Source organism: Panulirus ornatus, chromosome 30 (genome assembly GCF_036320965.1).
Source record: "Panulirus ornatus isolate Po-2019 chromosome 30, ASM3632096v1, whole genome shotgun sequence".
Classification (NCBI taxonomy): domain Eukaryota; kingdom Metazoa; phylum Arthropoda; class Malacostraca; order Decapoda; family Palinuridae; genus Panulirus; species Panulirus ornatus.
The window spans coordinates 10,920,756-10,943,652 of NC_092253.1; the positions used below are offsets into that span (position 1 = coordinate 10,920,756).

General features: G+C 41.6%; 1 protein-coding gene across 1 annotated transcript; it reads left to right on the top strand.

Annotated features, from left to right (window-relative positions):
* The first annotated feature begins 8,565 nt into the window (after window positions 1-8,565).
* LOC139758571 (uncharacterized) lies at window positions 8,566-20,957 on the top strand. The gene is made up of 5 exons (XM_071680093.1): window positions 8,566-8,745; window positions 10,715-10,944; window positions 13,293-13,471; window positions 15,737-15,896; window positions 20,691-20,957. The coding sequence occupies exons 2-5, from the start codon at window positions 10,939-10,941 to the stop codon at window positions 20,805-20,807; spliced, it is 462 nt and encodes a 153-aa protein (XP_071536194.1). The 5' UTR covers window positions 8,566-8,745; window positions 10,715-10,938; the 3' UTR covers window positions 20,808-20,957.
* The last annotated feature ends 1,940 nt before the right edge of the window (window positions 20,958-22,897 follow it).

Consider the following 22,897-nt stretch of genomic DNA (forward strand, 5'->3'; position numbering starts at 1 on the left):
GTGTGTGTATATATATGTGTACATTGAGATGTATAGGTATGTATATTTGCGTGTGTGGACGTGTATGTATATACATGTGTATGTGGGTGGGTTGGGCCATTCTTTCATCTGTTTCCTTGCGCTACCTCGCTAACGCGGGAGACAGCGACAAAGCAAAATAGAATAGATAGAATATATATATATATATATATATATATATATATATATATATATATATATATATATATATAAACATACATATATATATATAAACGCCCACACACGCATATATACATACATTTCAACGTATACATACATATACCTATACAGACATATACATATATACACATGCACATATTCATACATTCTGCCTTCATCCATTCTCGCCGCCACTCGAGGTAGCGATAGAAAAAGACAACAAAGCCCGCTTTCGTTCATAATCAGTCTCTAGCTGTCATGTAATAATGCACCGAAACCACAGCTACCTTTCCACATCCAGCCCCCACATAACTTTCCATGGTTAACCCCAGACGCTTCACATGCCCTGGTTCAATCCACTGATAGCACGTCGATCCCGGTATACCACATCGTTCTAATTCACTCTATTCCTTGCACGCCTTTCACCCTCCTGTATGTTCTGGCTCCGATCGCGCAAAGTCTTTTTCACTCCATCCTTCCATCTCTGATATAGTCTCCCATTTCTCCTCGTTTCCTCCAACTCTGACACATATGTCCTCTTTGTCAATCTTTCCTCACTCATTCACTCATACGCCTCGCAACCATATAACATTGTTGGAACCACTATTCCTTCAAACATATCCATTTCTTCTCACCGAGATAACGTTCTCGCCTTCCACACATTCCTCAATGCTCACAGAACCTTCGCCCTCTCCTCCACCCTGTGACTCACTTCCGCTTCCATCGTTCCATCCGCTGCCAAATCCACTCCCAGATATCTAAAACACCTCACTTCCTCCAGTTTTTCTCCATTCATACTTGCCTCCCAATTTACCTGTCCCTCAACCCTACTGAACCTAACAATCTTGCTCTTATTCCCATTCTCTCAGCTTTCTTCTTTCACACACTTTACCAGACTCAGTCTCCAACTTCTGCAGTTTTTCAACCGAATCAGCCACCAGCTCTGTATCATCAGCGAACAACAACTGACTCACCTCCCAAGCTCTCTCATCCACAACAGACTGTATATTTACCCCTCTCTCCAAAACTCTTGCATTCACCTCCCTAACAACCTCATCCATAAACAAATTAAACAACCATGGAGACATCACGCACCCCTGCCATAAACCGACATTCACTGAGAACCAATAACATCCCTCTCTTCCTACTATTACACATGTCTTACATCCTCGATAAAAACTTACCTCCCATAACATATACTCTTAATACCTTCCACAGAGCATCTCTATCAACTCTATCATTTACCCTCTCCAGATCCATAAATGCTACATACAAATCCATCTGTTTTTCGAAGTACTTCTCACATACATTCTTCAAAGCAAACACCTGATCTACACATCCCCTAACACTTCTGAAACCTCAGTGCTTAGTTTCAGAAAAACCAAAAACTGCAACCAAAATTCACGACGTGATAATCACTTTACCTCACTCCGGCCGATGGGCAGCTGCTGTTATCAGCTTATGTTATCAGCTTATTTCCTACAATTTTACTCCTCTGCAGTTACGAAGTCAGATTTTCAATTTGTTCCGCATGCAAAATGCGATTACGAAACATTGTATCATAAGTGAAAAGTCATTTTGGCGAAGCTGCATCATTCTCGTCAAATAATTTCTCACTCGAAAGGAGTTTGAATTTCCCTGCTACTGGAAATAGTGCAGCTTTGAGCCACAATAGTTATTAGAATGCCTTGGGTAATACCAGGACTCTTTCACAGGTATTGGTTTTAGGTAATCATAAAAGGAAAAAATGAAAAATTTCCCATTCATTGAGAGACCCTATTTTTTTAAGTTTTTCTCATTAACTTTTGTTGTCAAAAAATAAAGTAAAAACATATTATATGCAAGTGACAGATGACTCAAACCCTCTTCTGATGGTTGATTTAGGATGCGAAGATGTGCAGTTTTTATCGTGGTGTTCTTTGCTGCTCTGACGACTGGCAAGAGGAACCAAACGGTTGAGAATGTGGATGAGCTGAGCTTCCAAATTACGACGTTAATAAGCCAAGTGGCGGAGGAACATCTTGCTGGGTGTCACATTGTCATCGCCACGACCACACAACACTCACCACTGTTGAAGCACATCACCAGGTAAACCGGTCTATAAGTTTTAATCTTTAGCATGTACCTATCACATAGAACTGATGTAAACTATTTGCTATCATATGCCTGGGATCGACCCAAGATCAATGGAACGACTAAGCTAGTCGTTGGTGTTATGGTTTTATTCACTGGTTGTCATTCTGGTGATCCTAGGTTCGATCCCAGGTATGTAGTGTTGAATAGTTTATATACATCTACATATGTTGTAACGGTTAGCAGCAACATATATTTACATTGTGTTGTGGTTAACTTCTTTTTTCATAAGTCTTAAGTATAGTAACCAACAGACATCACTCGCAATCGATTCCCAGTTTAATCTATATTCGTCTTAGATAATGAATTCCCTTGATCAAAACCGATTACCAAAATTTCCCATGTCTGACAATATCAGTGGCCATGATGTAGTATCCATGATGGAACATATCTGGACGTGTGTACTCTGAGAACAGCATAACAATAGTGTTTGAGAAGATCATGTGTCTGTTTACAGACGTATGTCGGAAGATGGCGTGTGTGGGGTCGTGGTGGAGGTTGGGTCGTTATTATCTGGAGACCAACCATCACAAGACCGCCTCCTGCAGGGTCTGTGGGGGGATGTCAGGCTCCCTTGTCGAGCCCTGATCCTCCATCTCACCAGTAACCACCTCGCCTTTAGGTGATGTAAAATATTCAGATGTGACTTATTTACACCTGCCAGAAAAAAGTAACGTCAAAGGATCTTTTATCCCTATAATTGGGTTTGTTAGATTACTTTACTCATAAATTAAGAAGTAGTATCTGACATGATAAGAAAAACGAGAAAATATAGTTTCACTCTTGTTCAAGAACATCATTCATAGTATGAAACAAGAGCTCTGTCTTTTTTCCTTTTCAACATTCACACGTTTATTCCAAGTTAACTACTGGGATACATATAGGGGTTTACATCATTTTCTTGACAATTTTAGACATCATCTCACCCAATCTTTGATATCCAATATCTTTAATGACTATCAGGAAAGCATTTACAGACTTGATTTCTAAACAGATGTTGGAGTGACGATTGTTCATTAATCTCAGGTTTCTTGAGGTGACGGAGTTGTGGCAGTGGCCAGAAACACTCGTGATGATAGTAGGAGAACGACCAGGAGTGGAGGCAATTTTCCACCATCCTAGTCTTCGTAACACCGTCCACGCCCTTTACCTTGTTATCCGCAGCCACCAGCACTCTCAACACAACAAGAGGCTCAAAAAAGGATCTCCAAAGAAAGGTAATACTAGTAATAAAACAACAACAGCTTTGCTCCAGGGAGACATTTCAGAGACCGTGTTGCTGTTGACATATTACATTTACATAAGGTTGAAAGACATTTATATATATGATATCTCATAACCACCAGGTATAAGGGACAAGGGAGAAAGAATACTTCACACACATTCCTCCCGTGTCGTAGAAGGCGAATAAAGAGGACTGGAGCGGGGGGCTAGAAACCCTCCCCTTGTTGAATTTTAACTTTTTAAATGGGGAAACAGAAGGAGTCACGCGGGGAGTGCTCATTCTCCTCGAAGGCTCAGATTGGAGTGTCTAAATGTGTGTGGATGTAACCAAGATGAGAAAAAAGAAGAGATAGGTAATATGTTTCAGGAAACGGAAGTGGATGTTTTGGCTCTGAGTAAAACGAAGCTCGAGGGTAAAGGGGAAGAGTGGTTTAGGAATGTCTTGGAAGTAAAGTCAGGGGTTAGTGAGAGGACAAGAGCAAGGGAAGGAGTAGCACTACACTGGTAGGAGTATGTGATTGCGTATAAGAAAGTAAACTCTAGATTGATATGGGTAAAACTGAAAGTGGATGGAGAGAGATGGGTGATTATTGGTGCATATGCACCTGGGCATGAAAAGAAAGATCATGAGAGAAAAGTGTTTCGGGAGCAGCTGAGTGAGTGTGTTAGTGGTTTGGATGTACGAGACTGGGTTATAGTGATGGGTGATTTGAATGTAAAGGTGAGTAATGTGGCAGTTGAGGGAATAATTGGTGTACATGGGGTGTTCAGTATTGTAAATGGAAATGGTGAAGAGCTTGTAGATTTATGTGCTGAAAAAGGACTGGTGATTGGGAATACCTGGTTTAAAAAGAGAGATATACATAAGTATACGTATGTAAGTAGGAGAGATGGCCAGAGAGCGTTATTGGATTACGTGTTTATTGATAGACGCGCGAAAGAGAGACTTTTGGATGTTAATGAACTGAGATCATTACACGAAAGTTCACTTTTGATCTTATCGTGTTTCAGTATGGAGTAAGCACATAGACGTATACCGGCGGTGCCTTTACTGCAAGAACGGCGAGGTGGGCGTCCAGCTCCTCCAACTGTGGCACTCGAACTCCAGCGTTCATATAGACAAAGGCATCTTGCAAGGTGTGTGTTGTGCCATTCTACATCCCTCTCACCCTTGTAGTTACTCAGATTTGAACAAGGGATTTAGCATTTAGAAATATTATGACACAGAATTAAGTTTCAAATCAGTTTCTGGGACGAGAACACCGTCCTAGTTGCGGTCTCCAATCTACCCAGCTTTTCATCCTCCCCTAGGGGTTGGTCGAGAAAATTAAGTACTTTGCTTAAGTTAGAATATAAATATACATACATACGTACAGAATTATATTTTCCCCCTTACCTGATAGTCTTTTCCCGCGTTAGGAAGATAGCGCCAGAAGCAGAGGAAGAAAGTCCTCATTCGCTTGCATCAGTTCTTTTGTAGTTATATGCAATGCAATGAAACCACAGCCCCATATCCAAACCAAAGCCCCATAGACCTGTTCATGGTTCCCCCGGCCACTTCACAGGCCCTGGTTCAGTCCATTGACATATCGACCCCTGTAAACCTCATTGCTCCAATTCACTCTATTCCATGCGCACCTTTCACCCTCATGCTTATTGAAGCACCGATCACTCAAAATCTTTTTTTATTCCATCCTTCCATCTCGAATTTGATGTCCTCCTTCTCCTTGTCCCCTCCAACTCTGATAAGGTAAAATTGAACATGTTTGAAGGTATAATTGTCTCAACAATGCTGTAAGGATACAAGGTATGGTGCTATAAATGATGATTTGCAAAGGGTGGATGTGTTAAAAACGTTTGAGGACAATATGTAGTGAAAAGTGACTTGATCGAATAAGTTATAAAAGGATAAGAAAGATGCGTGGTAACAAGGGCAAGAGAGTGGTGTGATAATATAGAGTGTGGTTGAGAGAGCAGAAGAGAGTGTGTTGCAATGGCTTGGATATATGGAAAGAATGAGTGAACAGAGGTAAAGAAAGAGGGTATATTGAAGTTGAGAGCCAAACGAAGATGTACAGATAGCTCAGCAAAGCTTAGGCTCTCCAAATACGTGAACTATCTAAGCTTCAAGTATTCCAATGAGATAAGACACCTCAGTATAGTATAGGCACTAAGGATGAGAACACATTTTCAGTATGAGAGACCTGAAGTGGCGTGTTTGTAATAAATTGAATATAATTTCAGACCAACTGAACGATTTCATGGGGCACAAGTTCAGCATTATGGCCGTGCACGACTTCCCAGTCTCAGGCTTCAGGCGCGACAACCAAACGCCAGGGACGACCCTGACCCCACTAGACTCCCTGGATGTTAGGATGCTGAGAACCTTCGCTGCGCAGGCCAACTTCACGTACGGGAGAGAGAGAGAGAGAGAGAGAGAGAGAGAGAGAGAGAGAGAGAGAGAGAGAGAGAGAGAGAGAGAGAGAGAGAGAGAGAGAGAGAGAGAGAGAGAGAGAGAGAGAGAGAGAGAGAGAGAGAGAGAGAGAGAGAGAGAGAGAGAGAGAGAGAGAGAGAGAGAGAGAGAGAGAGAGAGATTCAACACACAACACTTCAAGTATCATTTAAGACTAAACATCTCATAATCATACTCTTAATTAGTGAGTCTTCCACTTCGTCTAATGTTCTCAAATGCTCAACTTGTAGAAATCAACCACAGGTCAAGAAATCAGCCACAGTTGTAGACATCAACCACAATTGTAGAAATCAACCATCAGATGTAGACATCAACCACAGATGTAGACATCAACCACAGCTGTAGACATCAACCACAGATGTAGACATCAACCACAGCTGTAGACATCAACCACAGATGTAGACATCAACCACAGCTGTAGACATCAACCACAGATGTAGACATCAAACACAGATGTAGACATCAACCACAGATGTAGACATCAACCACAGATGTAGACATCAACCACAGATGTAGACATCAACCACAGTGGTCGAGTGAACACTTGTCTTACACCACAGCTACGAGGTGCGGGAGCCTTTGGACGGCCAGTTCGGTGTGTCAAAGGGAGACGGCAACTGGACGGGGACAGTAGGCGTCCTCCAGCACCAGCAGGCAGACTTCTCCATGCTTCTCACACCCACACCTGCTAGGATACAGGTCGTCCAGTTCTCCACGTTGTATAACCAGGACACTGTCATCATAATATCTTTAAAACCAACATTTCTACCTCAACACTTGGCCATTATCAGGCCATTCCCGGGTAAGAACTGACTTTCCATTTACTGCGTAATTAAAGTCGTATTCTTTTAATAATTAGAAATTAGTAAACCAAAAGATAACTTTGCGGGGGCATTAAGATGGAGGTCATAATTCAAAATATCTCAACAAAATACAAGTATTATTGCTTTTCTCAGTGGTTTCATATCAGAGAAATTACGTTTGACAAATTAGAGGAATGATAACAAATTCCCTAGTTTATAGCAATTGCTAACTCATCGGCTCATATCATTAGAGTTTTGATAAACAATACATGCAAGAGTCCATACTAAACTTCAAGATATATTTTACACCAATAATTTCCTTGCTCCACTGCTTAGTTTTCTCTACATCTACCTATTCACACAATCTAAATTTCCATCATTTTGGGAATGACTTTTCTCATTCTTTCTGCAACGAATACATCTTCACGCACCTGTAGCATTTCAAAAATGTATAAGAATAAGGCCATTGTCAGTGTCTTCTTGACGCGACATTCTTAAAGTGAGTGAGGCACTTAGATAGATATTAGCAAACTGCACGCATTATATTTCTGATCTCATCAATTTCAAACCAGGTAAAAATGTAACCAATGAAGACTTTGGTCTTTCTACTGTTTGTAGATTTATGTTCATGTTCTCACTTTATTGTGTTTGAGGACAAGTATTCCTAGTAGAATTTCTTATATACAAGTTCTGGGCATCAACACGATGAATTCCGTGCAGCTGTGGACAGTGTTAGCCACCATTTAGTCTTCATTCCAGAGAAAGTCGAGTACTGTATGGAATCTAGTGTCTTGCAACCATTCTCCTTACCCTGGCTATGGGCTACGAACTGTAAGAATATAAACATCCCAAAAAATCATTTGATGATATAAACGTTAGCATGGGCTTTATCATGTCATGAAAATAATTTGTATTAGAGTATATAGATGTAAGAATTATGATCGTAATTAGAAAGTATAATGGGAATAGTACTTTTCTTATCTTCAAATGCTTACCTTTTGGCTTTCCAGTCAGATAAACATAGTTCATCCACAACTCTAACAAAATTAACCTTTCTCTTAAGTAACTGATCCAGAACTTGGTCTCTGTACCACGGCTGTTCTTTTACACCGAAGCTCATAATAATTAGTCATTTGGCATTTACAAAACAAAGGGACTAATGTCTGATATAGCGAAAGTAAAAATCGTAAGAGCGTTTCTCTTATCCTCAGGTTACGTTCACTTTAAGAAGAGAGTCAAAGTTTTCATTAGAATAAACTTTATAACTGAAATATAATAAAACATATAAGATTACTTGCCACTTGAGAGAGCAACTAACTAACTCCGATTAGGATAAACATATGAAGTTTAGTCTAATAACTTGGAACTATGGGACTGTAGCTTGTACTCTTGAGTTTAAGTAAATGAAATAATTTTCCGGCAGCATTTACTGAAGGAATACTCAAGAGTTATATGTGAGTTTATTAAAAGATGAATTACGTAAAGATTATACCGTTTGTGACCACTTGGTCAACAAATCATTCTTTGAACAATGATTTGAAGCAGTTTTATCCTCATCCTTAGTTACTGAGACTTTTTAACTTTTTTCTTAGCGATAACTCACTCCATATATCACATAGAGTCTTTAACACGACACTAGTGTTGTCATTGAAAGAGAGTAGTATTATCAAAGTCACTTCTTTAATCTTTAGAATATCGTGTCAGATTATAGTGGGTTTCCATATCTTACCACCTCTGGTGGCTAGGTTAGGAGTGATCTGGATGGCACTTACCATCAGCATCCTGTTGTGGGCCACTGCTCAGTGGTTGCAGCAGAAGACGTGGTCGAGACTGTTCGGTGGGCGTGACGTTGCCCTGAGCTCCGCCATCTTCTACAGCTGGGGCTCGCTGATGCAAAACTGGATCCCTGATCCGCCTGTTAACGTAACCAGTCGGGTAAGTTTACCACACGTTAAGGTATTCTTAACACGAAACGTTTGTGTATTGTTAAGGTGCAGCAGGTGACGGAGGATTTCTGTGGGCATATAGACATTCTGTGTCGAGTAACCCATATGTTCTATAAGGGTGGATGTGATTCTGATTTTTTCGTTGTTGCTTGTACAGTGTTAAGGTTATGTGAAGTATTTCATAATCTATCTACATATGTGAGGATTATTACCCTCTGGTTTCCTAAGGTTGGAAAGAGAGACCATGGAGAAATAAATGGAAGAGGAGAAAGATTTGCTCCCTGAGGGACTCCACTATTGAGCTGGAGGATTTATAAAGTGAAATCTGTGTGGGAGGCTCTGGTCTGGTGACCAGCTATGATTCTGGACGCATATTTTGTTTTTGTAGTAGATGATGACCATCGCCAATCAGAACTTCGCGAACGTCTTTGACTCCTGATCATACAGGAGGGTGCTGAACGTACAAAGGATAGAGTGAATTGGAACGATTTGGTTGACAGGGGACGACGAGGTGTTGTCATTGGGTTGGGTCATGGCATATGAAGAGATCGAGAAAAATCATGGAAAGGTTCATTAAACATGATAACTAGAGAATGAATGCCAGTCAGTAAGGCGACTCTGTTTCTGGCAATACCATGCCAAGGAATTGGCGAATGTGCATGGAAACATACACACACACACACACACACATATATATATATATATATATATATATATATATATATATATATATATATATATATATATATATATATATATATATATATATATATATATATGCGTGTGTGTGTGTGTGTGTGTGTGTGTGTGTGTGTGTGTGTGTGTGCGTGTGTGTGTGTATTTGGCTGAGAATATGGAAAGCATACGTGAAACATACACACATGGTATCTGAAAACGTTCGCTGAACAGGCAATCCTTTCTTATATAGGAAGTGGATGTTGATTCATTATTTTGTAAATTTTGATAATAGTCACAGTAGATTGGATGGACCTTTTGCTGAAGTGGTCTGTGTAAATTCATAGGACTTGGTGTGTTGGGGCTGGAGGACGGTGGATGTCATGTGGTAAGATGTGACGGTGGAGACGTGATTTCTTTAGCTTATTCTCGAACTGTCTGATGAGGTCCAGGCAGTAGTCAGAGACGTATGAAAGGATAAATGTGTTGACTATTGTTGTAAGAGGAACAAAAGACATTTTTGTTTGCCCTTCCCACCACCTCTACTAATAATCCCTATTGTGTAGTGGACAGGGAAGAGGCACAAGTGGGGAAGGTAAGGATGAGTTGAGGAAGATGAAAAATCTGTAGCTGTTCATGAAGTCAGGTGCAGAGTGTCCATGCGTCATGATTTGACGACGAACATGAAGAAGATAGCTGGGTGGTTTGAATGTAGTACTGACGTATTCCTTCAAGCTTAGTTTGTCACTGAAAGTGGCACCGAGAGGCCTCGTGGATGAAATAACCTTCATGAAGGTGGGTGGAGCTGTGGAGGATAGAACGAGGTGGGACGTGGATGAATGCATGACTGACGTACTTAATTATGGTCTTGGTGTTGCTTCTGGTGACGTATTGGGGATGTTCCAGTTGTGGAGGTTGTTCATGGGCGTGCTGGAGGAAGATGTAGTCAACGCTGAGTCCAGTGGTAGAATTATAATCATCGATGTCCAAAGGTAATGAGGCAGTGTATGGTAGAAAATGTTCTAGTATCATTAAACTGTTAAGGGTCTGTTTGTGTGACTACTATCTGTGTGTTATGGGAAGCGAGCTTACATTCATGTTGCCCCGTTTTTTAACCTTGTGTATATGTAACATGTATTTATTCCAATATGTATATATATGCACACTCACACTATAACCATACACCAGCCTAGGCCAGTGTATGTGTATGTGTGTGTGTGTATACACATATCATAGTGATCATAGTGCTATGATGGTTACTATAAACAGATATCTATACACAGCTGATGGTGGGGCTGTGGCTGGTGTCGTGTTTGATACTGACCACCGCCTACCGCTCCTCCCTGGTGTCACATCTCATCGTCCAGGACAAGAACCCTGAAATTAACACCTTCCAGGACTTGGTGGCTCGGGACGGTTGGCGCTGGGGCACAGGGCGAATAGGTGATGTTTTACCATATACTTCGATAAACATCCTGACCCTGTAGTTAAGAAGATCTTCAAAGAAATGCAGGTAATCTATAATGAAGAGATTTTATAGCAATTCAAAATTCCATTTCTCTTTGTTAAGAAGGCAGTCATGGTGTTTGGTACATTCTTAATAGGTTCTGTATCCTCTATCTTATGGTTACTATTACTTCAGTTATCATTATTAAATCATCTTATTTTGTTTGAGGAATATCGCTAACCTCACCACCTTTGTTTAAATCTGCGTTGTAAACCATTTGATATCATTTCAGTTAAGAAGATTTGGATGTTAGAGAGGAAAAGATACTACACGTGTATTCCCTTCGTGTCGTAGAAGGCGACTAAAAGGGGTGATGGGAGCAGAGGGCTGCAAACCCTCCCCTTCTTGTATTCCTTAATTTTCTCTATGCAAAAGAAAAATGAACCAAAGGAGGAGTGTTCCTCTTTCTCCGAAGCTCAGATTGGAATGTCTGAATGTTTGTACATACTACCAACAAGAGCAGAAGGGAGAGGCAGTTAGCATGCTTGGAGAGAGGAACCTCATGCTCTGCTCTGAATGGAAAACCCAATGGGATGGAGAAGAGTGGTTTAGGAGTGAATCAGGGTAGATAAAGGGGGTAGTGTGAAGGCAAGAATTAAGAAGGGGATGGCATTACTGCTGAAGAGGGAGTTGTGGGAATGTGTGAGGGAGTATGATGAGGAGAGCCTCAGACTGTTTGTGGGTAGAAATAAGAGTGGATTACAAGAGAGAGGAGCTGATGAGTGCATCAGAAAATTAGATGTAAGGGATCAAGTACCTGTGACGGGTGATTTTCTTGCACGAAACTGGGAGAGGGGCATTTGGGAGTATAATTCAGGGGTTTAGGGTTCCTCGTGTTGTGAAAGAAAAGGATATAACAGCTTGTGGAGTTGCTTGCAGAGTGAGAACTGGTGAATGAGAATACCTGGTTTGAAAAGCGAGACATCAGTAAGTATCTGTGGGTGAGGGGGTTGGTTGTAAAGGACCATTAGTTGATTATTTCCTAATTGATAGGCGTGCTGAAGAGAGACTTTTGGTTAGAGATCTGCCGAGAGGGGCAGCAGCTGGGATATTTGATAATTTCTTGATTGAGGTGAGGGTGATGGAAGGTGAAGATGAGTGAGCTTGGGAAAAAGGCTTGAATGCAGAAATACCAGGAGAGATTGGATGATAAACGGCAGAACGCGAGAGTAAGCAAAAGTAGGGAAACGGGTGAGTAATGACAGGTATTCAAAGAAACATTGTGAGAGAAGTAGGCCGCCTACTAATGCTGGGAATTGGGCGTGTGAGAAAGGGTACTGAATGGTGGGATGAGGAAGTTAAATCGTTAGAAAAAGAGAAAAGGTGGTGTAAGGGCGTTACCTGTCAGGAGGAAGTACGTGTGATTGGGAGGTATACAAGAGGAAGCGACAGGAGATCAGGGGGAAGGAAAGAGTGGCAGATTGTACCGAAAATAAGAAAATGCTTTGTATGGAGGTAGACACGGTGAGGATGAGAAAAAATTGGAGTATCAGTAAAGAAAACAAGAAAGGAAAAGGTAAGAGGTGAAGAAGATGGTGGAAAGGAGGTAAAGTGAGTATTTTGAAGGACTGTAGAATGTGCATGATGAGAATAGTGGTACATATAGGATACTTGGGATGCGAAATTGTACGAAGTGGACAGTTATGTTGGTGGTTTGGTGAAAAGAGAAGAGGTATTGAATGCCTTGCAAAATATGAAGTGTGGAAAAGCTGCAGGAATAGATGGGACTGCAGTTGAATTTCTCAAGGAAGAAAGTGACAGTTTTGCTGATTGGTTAGCCAGGATTTTCAATGAATTTATGGCTCAAGGTAAAAGCTTCTAAAGATTGGTGGAATGCCAATGCAGTTATATAAATGCAAGGAGGACAAATGTGAATGCTTCAGTTAAAGAGGTATAAGATAGTTGAGTTTACCAAGCAAGTTGTATGGGAGAGTGATGATTGACAGGGTGGCAGCATGCACAGGATATCAGAAAGAATAAGTGAACAGGAAGAATTTGGCATCAGAAATGGTGAGGGATGTGTGGATCAGATGCCTACTCAAGACTTTATGTGAGGAAATACTTAGAGAAACAGAGGGATTCAAATGCGTTGTTTACAAAGAAAAATCGTATGAAAAGGTTGGTAGCGACTAGGGACCATCTCAGTGGACACCGCACATTCATATGCCTACTCGAGTTTTAGGGAAGAGTGGAGGTGGCGTTTACCAAGATTTGATTTTTACAGTAGCTACCTTACTCGGGAAAGGATCACCTCCCTTATTTTCCTGGTTGAACATTGCGTACTTCCCCTGACTAGCTTGGGTTACCTTTCTACCAAGACTAAAGCCTATATTCCCACCAATGTGTGGCCTCAGTATGCGCCAGAGGAGGAGCAGTTCCGACGGGTACTGGCCGGAGGCTACTCGTACATTACATTCAAGTTCCCTGCGCTGCCGTCAGTGGCTGCCACCTACACCAATAAACAAGGATACACACCGATCCACATTAGCCGTACCGAGTATCCGCCCTTCGCTGGAGATGGATGGGGATTTAGGTAAGTCAGTGGTTCAGCTTGGTGTGGGTGTGATAACTTTTAAGTTTGGATAAGTTATCAGCGATGGAAACATGGACGTGCTACAAGTACACTTCGGAGTGCTTGAAAGAGAGTCGAGCTCATTCGTTATGAAATACACTGTTACCAGCATCATGGAGCTTGTGAGGTCAATCATAATCATCAACGACCAGAGATAACTTGCTACTAAGCTTTAAGTTGTCGGTTATCTAGCTTAGAGAACTTAGAATAATGAGAGAAACATTCAAAAGCCTAGCTATAGCGAGGTCAAATCCTGACTAGTATACCCTCAAACACAACCATGTTCGCCCTTCCAGATGACGACTTCTTTTTTCATACATTCTTCAGTGCTCCCAGAACCTTCGCCCCCTCACGTACGCTATGACTCATCTCAGCTCCCGTAGTTCCATTTGCTGCAATATCCATTCCCAGGTATATATCTCAAACCCCTCCGCGTCCTCTGAATTTTTTCCAGTCAAACTCAGATCCTAGCTAAACCATTTCTCTGAACTGCTCAACCCGACAACTTTCCGGTAATGAAAAGAGTGTGTTTGAGACAGCAGAAGAAGGTGTACTTGAATGGTTTGGACATACGGAGAGAATGAGTGAGGAAGGGTTGACAAAGATGATATATATGTCGGAGGCGGAGGGAACAAGAAGAAGTGAGAGACCAAATTGGAGATGGAAGGATAGAGTGATATAGTTTTTGAACGATCTGGGCCTGAACATACAGGAAAGCGAAAGGCGTACGGGGAATAGAGTGAATTGGAACGATGTGGTATACCGGGGTCAACGCGCTGTCAGTGGACTGAACCAGAGAATGTGAAACGTCTGGAGTAAATCATAGAAAGGTCTGTGAGGCCTGGATGTGGATAGGAAGCTGCGGTTTTGGTACAATGTACATGCCAGCTAGACCATGAGTGTGGACGAAAGTGGCCTTTCTTTGTCTGTTTCTCGTTCCCCACTTCTTCATCGCTCCCAGAACCTTCACCCCCTACCCCACCCAGTGACTCACTTCTGCTTCTGTGGTTCCATCCGCTGCTAAGTCCACTCCCAGATATCTAAAACACTTCACTCCCCAGTTTTTCTCCATTCAAACCTACATCCCAGTTAACTTATCCCTCAACCCTACTGAGCCTAATAACCTTGCTCCCATTCACATTTACTCTCAACTTTCTCCCTTCACACAATTTTCCAAACCCAGTCACCAACTTCTGCAGCTTCGCACTCGAATCAGCCACCAGAGCTGCATCATCGGCGAACAATAACTGACTTACTTCCCAAGCCCTCTCATCCCCAGCTGACCGCACACTCACCCCTCTCTCCAAAAACTCATGCGTTTACCTCCTCAACCACCCCATCCATAAACATATTAAACAACCACGGGGACATCACACACCGCTGCCACAGACCGACATTCACTGGGAACCAATCACTCGCCTCTCTTCCTACTCGCACATATGCACATATGCCCCACATCCTTGGTGAAAACTTTTCACTGCTACTGGCAACTTACCTCCGACAGCATACACTCTCAAAACCTTCATATACCTCCGCACCTGTACAATTAGGTTCTGTAAAATGCAATCTGCTGGTAATATGAGCCTGATGGAATTTGGTCCATTAAACAGACCATTCATTCTTTGATGAAGGAGCCTCTCTTTACATCAGTTTAAAACACAATTGGGTTATGATCCTCTTTGGCACAGAAGTCAACCTTATTTAACTTTATTCTTGTTGATGTTGATTCTGTTAATGAACTGGATCACAAGAACTCAAGGTAACAGTCAAGAAGGATACCACACACATTTTATTACGTTTCAAAGTCTATAAGTATTTCTCCTTGAGTCATCTGTCTCCTTTCCTGCCACTACCAGACTAATTCTTCCACTGTCGCAAACAGCCTCCAAAGGATCCAGTGGTCCATTGCTATTCCCATTCCTTTGTATTTGCATATCATATGACTACTGGTAACGTACATTCAAAGAGTTTGGCATGGATTCTGAGCTCACTGACTATTCATTCGTCTAGCGACACTAAGAATACTGATATACGTATGTACACGAAGATCATATGTAGATATTCCTTACTGCATTGGGGTTACAATTACAACTGACTACCTACCAGATGTTCCTCTGTCTTAGATATTTTAGAACAGAATAATTAATGTCACTTCTTTTACTTTCTTTACAAACAATTGATGACAAAGGATACTTGCAATGATAAAACTTCTCCGGCGTCTCCCAGGATAGGCGCCCCGTACCGTCGCTGCATCAGTAGGATGATGTTTCGGTTGAAGGAAGGCGGACTCATAAACTACTGGCTGGATGATGTTATCGCCAACCACGTCAGAAACACAGCCAACACAAGAGATGATGAAGAGAAAACACAAGATAAAAATTTACAGGTATATGAACATGTATGTTCCAATGAGTCCATGGGGACTCATAGGAATATACATGATTACGCGCAAAATTGTGATCCTTTCAAATGTATATATATATATATATATATATATATATATATATATATATATATATATATATATATATATATATATATATATATATATATATATGCACCATATCTTTACTCCTATGTATGTATGCACAGCACAACTCCCCCCCCCCCAACCCCTCCACCCCTAACCCCGCCTCCCAGTCTAAGTATCCATTTAACGACCAGCATCAAGAGGAAGATGGGCATCTGGGTTGGGTGTGAGTTGACTACCGCACCCAGGATTCTAACCCACGTAGGCCCGGTCTTAGGTTGGTCCATACTGACTCACAGCCAGTAACGCTAACCACTACACCGTGGGGGTCTGCATGTGTGTGTGTGTGTGTGTGTGTGTGTGTGTGTGTGTGTGTGTGTGTGTGCATGTCGGTGTGTGTGTGTGTGTGTGTGTGTGTGTATGTGTGTGTGTGTGTGAAACGAATCAATAAGAATAAACAGATGACAGCTCATTAGATTTAGGCAGCCATTCGACTGAAATCCACAAATAAGGTATTACCGATATCACAAAACTAGGAGGTTATGATAGTGACTAGTTAACGAATCATAACGGACCTTACGACCAAGGTTAGCTGGCCATTTGCACACTTTGGATAAGCAAATGGATAAGATACATTTAGATAGACAAGGTGGCAGATATCCAAGGATATTTACACAGTAATTACTATGATGTATACATCATGCACTTGGTTAACATTAAGTAATGAAAAGTTACAATGACACAGTAGTTGTCATACTACATATCCTAATCGAAAACAGCTGTTCACTTGCATAGTTAATGCATTATTCATGGATTGTTTATGACATTCATAATGGTAGGTATGGGACTGTTTTTGTATCTGTGTGTACAAGCTCTGATTGGTTCAAGTCGATTGTGGCGACGAACGGCGGTTCATGATGGTGGGGCGTCGGTGGGAGGAGAAGGAGGAGGTCTCTGTGATGGGTTGTCAGCAGTGTGCACTGCTATACCGACGTGTGAGCTGCTGGTGTTGGTCAGGGAGGGTGGACAGGTTCAGCGAAATGAGGGCGTCTTGGCAAGGGATGTGAGGTGGGTCCAGGATGATTCTGCATTCCCTTTTTCTGCGCTCTTTCCATCTGGTGCCTGTGTGTAGCTGTGAGTGAGGAGGACCTACCTGGGGAGGTGTGAGTGAGCTTAGGTAGACTGAAGATGGTATAGACATTCATGAACTCAGTTAGTGGTCCGGCCACTTGGTGAGTGCAGTCGGTGCTGAAGGTACAGACGGTATGAGGAAAATTCATGATAGTGCTAACGTGATTACTAGTTTAAACCGTTGTTAACAGGAACATCAAAGATGTTTGAAGTCTCTGACTATCCGGAGGATGTCACTGTCTCGTGTCATGTCAGGGACAGGATATTGTCTATGTCCAGGTTGATGTGCATCGACATAGTCTTGGTATGGTTGATGGTGACGTAGTTGGCCGTAGTCCACTCCTGAAGGTTGTTTATAATGTACTGAAGAGCACCGTAGTCAGGGGAGTTGTTGTTAACAGTGATGCTAAAGATGGAATTGTGTACGTACTTCCAGCAGTAGTATGTATCCTTCGCGGCGTCGGCGGTAGGGATGAAGAAGAAGAGCGGTTCCATATTTGTGTCCTGTGGTACGCCACATGTTGGGGGTTATGATGTCGAAGTGGCTTCCCTAAATCGAAAGGGTGGTAACGCCCGGTCCAGGATATCCACCAGCCGCGAGACGAGACAACTCCCACTGGTCCCAGGTAGAGAGCTTACGTTATGGTGTGTGTGTGTGTGTGTGTGTGTGTGTGTGTGTGTGTGTGTAAAACTTCGTTTCTAATAACACTGAGCAACAAATTCTTACTTGTTACATGCTTCGAGAGAGGAAGGTGTTATTCTAAAAGGATCTTGGGATGCTGAACAAGAAAATGATAACGAAAATGCTCGATTGGCTATTTTTTTTCCAAGATTAATTTACTATCTTACGTTTTACTTATAGTGCACAAGTGCACACTATATTGATGACACATGGTACAGTCAATGGTTTACCTCGATTAAACGTGACGCCTCTTTACCTGTCCCTTGTTTACAAGTCTTCGAGCATCTCCTGTCACCGTCCAGCAATAATCTGCTAACATCGCTGATATTCATTTGCCCTGGTACCGTTATCTTATCGCCAAATTATCTTGATGGAAACTTTCGTCGCGCGTAGCGCTCACTACACCGTAGTTAACGGGAAAAAAGAAATTCAGATAAGAGTGGATGAAATGTATCTAGAAAGACATAGTTTAGCCCATTTTCTGGCAGGATAGCAACAGGTTTTCAACGTGTTTCCTTTAGTTGTCAGACTTGATATGTCAGAGAGAGTTGATGGCTGCCACACGGAAAGCATTCCATGATGTCTTCTCGTCATCACTGACGATGCGGTCAAACTGCTCATTTCTGAAGAGCTGGCAGGTTTGTCAACCGACGATAACGCCCTTGATTTTTTTTCCTCCCTGAGCCTTGGGAATTTCCCACCAGAGTACCTAAAAGCTTGCCTACAACCTTAGAGAAGTTCTTCACAAGGCCCAGTTTGATGTGCAGAGGTGGTAGCAGAATCTTGCTGGATTCTACCATCAGTAGCTGCTGTTGATTCTTTGTTCCTGGTTCCAGCTACTGTCAGGAAGCCCAATCCCTCTTGTTGTAATGGAAAGTCTTAGTTCGACTGTCCCATTTACACAGGGAACACAGCAAATGTTCGCGTAGCTCTACTGCAGCCCAAACGAGATGGCAACAACCTTCAAGTCACCACAAAGCTGTCTTAGTATTTCTTATAGTTTATACAATTTAGATGATTCCTTATGATGTTATATGGCTCCTCCATATAGACTGTATGACCAACTGGAATTGGCAGGAAGGCGTTGCTATCTTCTACCAGAATAGCTTTTAAACTCAACTTTGATGAGTCTATGACCAGTCTCGCCTCCTCAGGGACGACATTAATACTGAGGACTGCCATCAGACCATCTCCATCGTTGGAGACAACGAGGTTACCTTTCATCTTAAGTAATGGAGCGAAATCTTTCAGGTGGGCACGAAACACAGACACAACTACATCAAGAGGATTCCACTGTTGCAGTCTCGAGCCAGCAATTCTGCCTTACTCTTCAACAGTTCCAGATTTCTGACGTGGTTCAGCAGACGTCACGTTCGGTGCAAAATAAAGATCTTTTGATGCTGATGACTGATGTCTTTCGCAAAGTTCGTCATCCTGTTCATTATCCGATCCCAGGGAAAATAAATCTGGGGTTCCAGAACGGAAAGCCCTTCACCGCTGGGTACCGGCGCGTAGCAGATGGTATTGTGGATAGCTCGAGGTTCGCGTTTTCCTCTTATAAATACCTTGCCGGACTGGAGACACCAGGCAGAAGCAACAGACACTGACGTGATGTGTCGTCTCTCTCCACACCGTGGGCAAGGAAAAAGGCATCAATCGCCTATTACTATTCAACCAGCTGCGAAGGTTGGTTGCACGAGCATTGAAGCAAATGTGTGGGGCACAAATCCAGTCCCCAGCATTGCAGCAGCCAAAGTAAAAATCACAGGCTTTCCTAATGATCGTGGTTATAGCACACTTCTCTGATGCAAGAGTCACCGTCCCATGACTATGATAAAAGCTATATGCATTATTCAAACCCTTACGAAGCATCCCTGATGACATTCTGCAAAGAAATTACTCAAACGTCAGTCACTCGTGTTCCTTCGCTCAACCGAAGAAGTTTATTTAATCAGAATGACAAATATACAGCACGCGGCATTTCAAAGAGCAGAAAGCGTTGTATTGTATTGCACTGACTGATTGCAATATCTAAGCCAGCTCCAAGTTGAATATAGAATAGACTTAGGGATAAGAAACAAGTTAATGACAAGAGCACGGCACAAAGAGAGAGGTCAAGGTACGAAAAAAGACTTTAGGAAACGAGTATGACACGTGTGCAGTGGGTGACTCCCTGGAAGGAAAAGATAAAGAGCAAGTGGGATGATGCAATACCAGGCTGCTGATTACATCTGCTTCCCCCCACTTAGGGTTGCCAGATCTCGCCTCAAAGTCGCACAATGCCAAAAGAGGTGCAAATCGTACATAATGGGTCCCACTCCGTATCGTCAAAACTAGAGCTATTTAACAACTGCAAGTGTCATATTTGTGCTTAATGCCTCCAAATTAGTGAAGATTAGCTACTTGTATTTTTGAAACATGTTGGCTGTTGATCAGTGTAGCATATAATAACTTTTTGTCGCAATTATCGACACATGCTGAAAGTATATGATTACCAAGATTATAACTTTTGATTTTGTTTTGTTAAGTCTGATTTATGTCATAGAAAATGATAAATGTCAGCATAGCATAAAGAGGAACTAGATAAATTCTGTTTGTAGTTATGTCGTCACTAGAGATACTCAGATACAATATGTTTCCTCCATTTAAAATGATATTACATGCTCTCAAAAAACTAGCATATATATATATATATATATATATATATATATATATATATATATATATATATATATATATATATATATATATATATATATATATATATATAATGATTATGATACTGATATTAATGAAAAAGACACTTTCCAACTCGGTATAATATTGGCGTTTAGATATCACTGGATAGTCACGTCTATTGTCCGAAAAAACACTAGTGATGGTTCTCTCTTTCACAGGCAGAAGAAGGCCAAAGGGTACTGGGGCTGGATCACCTGCAAGGAGCTTTCTATCTACTGTTTCTTGGGTGTGGCGTCGCCTTCGTCTTCCTACTGGTGGAAAACCTTGCTCACTAAGGTTCAACATTATGACCCACCAGAGCCACCAAACTAACCGGCAAGGGTGGGTTGACCTATGGGGATGTATGGACTGGCATCTCTGCATTTATTCAGTGTCTTTTATGAAGGCTTTTGCGCAAGCCAAAAGTTTATGATAATAAAATTTGAAATTCTTATATGTATTACTTTCTCATTCAGTTCACGTATAGGGGACATGATGAATTATATATATAAATATAATTGATATATATAAATAGATATATATATATATATATATTATCCTGGGATCGGGGGAGTAAAATACTTCCACTTACCTCGTGCGAAACGACTAAAAGAGACGCTGAATCTCCCTCTCGTTTTTTTTTTAATTTTCCAAAAGAAGGAACAGAGGGGGCCAGGTGAGGATTATTCCAAAAAAGGCCCAGTCCTCTGTTCTTAACGCTACCTCGCTAACGCGGGAAATGGCGAATAGTTTGAAAAAAAAAAAAAAAAAAAAAAAATATATATATATATATATATATATATATATATATATATAATATATATATATATATATATATATATATATATATATATATCTTATTCTTTTATTATACTTTGCAGCTGTTTCCCGCGTTAGCGAGGTAGCGCAAGGAAGCAGAAGAAAGGATAGCCCAACCAACCCACATACACATGCATGGACATACACGTCCACGCACGCACACATACGTACCTATACATTTCAACGTATACATATATGTGCATACACAGATATATACATATATACACATGCACATATTTCATATTTACTGCCTTCATTCATTTTTGTCGCCACCTCGTCACACATGAAATAACAACCCCCTCCCCCGGCATGCGCACTAGGTAGCGCTAGGAAAAGACAACAAAGGCCACATGCTTACACACTCAGTCTCTAGCTGTCATGTATAATGCACTGAAAGCACAGTTCCCTTTCCACATCCAGGCCCCACAAAACTTTCCATTGTTTACCCAAGACGCTTCACATGCCCTGGTTCAATCCATTAACAGCATGTCGACCCGGTATACCACATCGTTCCAATTCACTCCAATCCTTGCACGCCTTTCACCCTCCTGCATGTTCAGGCCCTAATTACTCAAAATCTTTTTCACTCCATTCTTCCACCTGACACATACATCCTCTTTGTCACTCATTCTCTCCTTATGACCAAACCGTTTCAAAACACCCTCTTCTGCTCTCTCAACCACACTCTATATATTACCACACATATCTCTTACCTTTTCATTACTTACTCGATCAAACCACCTCACACCACATATTGTCCTCAAACATCTCATTATCAACACATCCAACATCCTCCGCACAACTCTATCCATAGCCCACGCCTCGCAACAATATAACATTGTTGGAACCACTATTCCTTCAAACATACCCATTTCTGCTTTCCTAGATAATATTCTCGCCTTCCACACACGTCTCAACGCTCCCAGAACTTTCGCCCCCTACCCCACCCTCTGACTCACTTCTGCTTCCATGGTTCCATCCGCTACGAAATCCACTCCCATATATCTAAAACACTTCACTTCTCTCCATTCAAACTTACCTCCCAATTGACTTGTCCCTCACCCCTACTGTACCTAATAACCTGGCTCTTATTCACATTTATTCTTAGCTTTCTTCTTTCACACATTTTACCAAACTCAGTCACCATCTGAAGTTTCTCACTCGAATCAGCCACCAGCGTTGTATCATCAGCGAACAACAGACTCTCTTCCCAAGCCCTCTCATCCACAACAGACTGCATACTTGCCCCTCTCTCCAAAACTCTTTCATTCACCTCACTAACAACCCCATCCATAAACAAATTAAACAACCATGAAGACATCACGCATCCCTGCTGCCAACCGTCATTCACTGAGAACCAATCACTTTCCTCTCTTCCTACACGTACACATGCCTTACATCCTCGATAAAAGCTTTTCACTCCTTATAGCAACTTGCCTCCCACACCATATATTCTTAATACCTCCTACAAAGCATCTCTATCACCTCTCTCATATGCCTTCTCCAGATCCATAAATGCTACGTACATATCCGTTTGCTTTTCTGCGTATTTCTCACATACATTCTT

Excerpts from the sequence above, each read along its gene's own strand:
- LOC139758571 (XM_071680093.1), top strand. Across the intron at positions 13,472-15,736 it reads GGAGATGGATGGGGATTTAG|GATAGGCGCCCCGTACCGTC; the intron begins GTAAGTCAGTGG and ends GGCGTCTCCCAG. Across the intron at positions 15,897-20,690 it reads CACAAGATAAAAATTTACAG|GCAGAAGAAGGCCAAAGGGT; the intron begins GTATATGAACAT and ends TCTCTTTCACAG.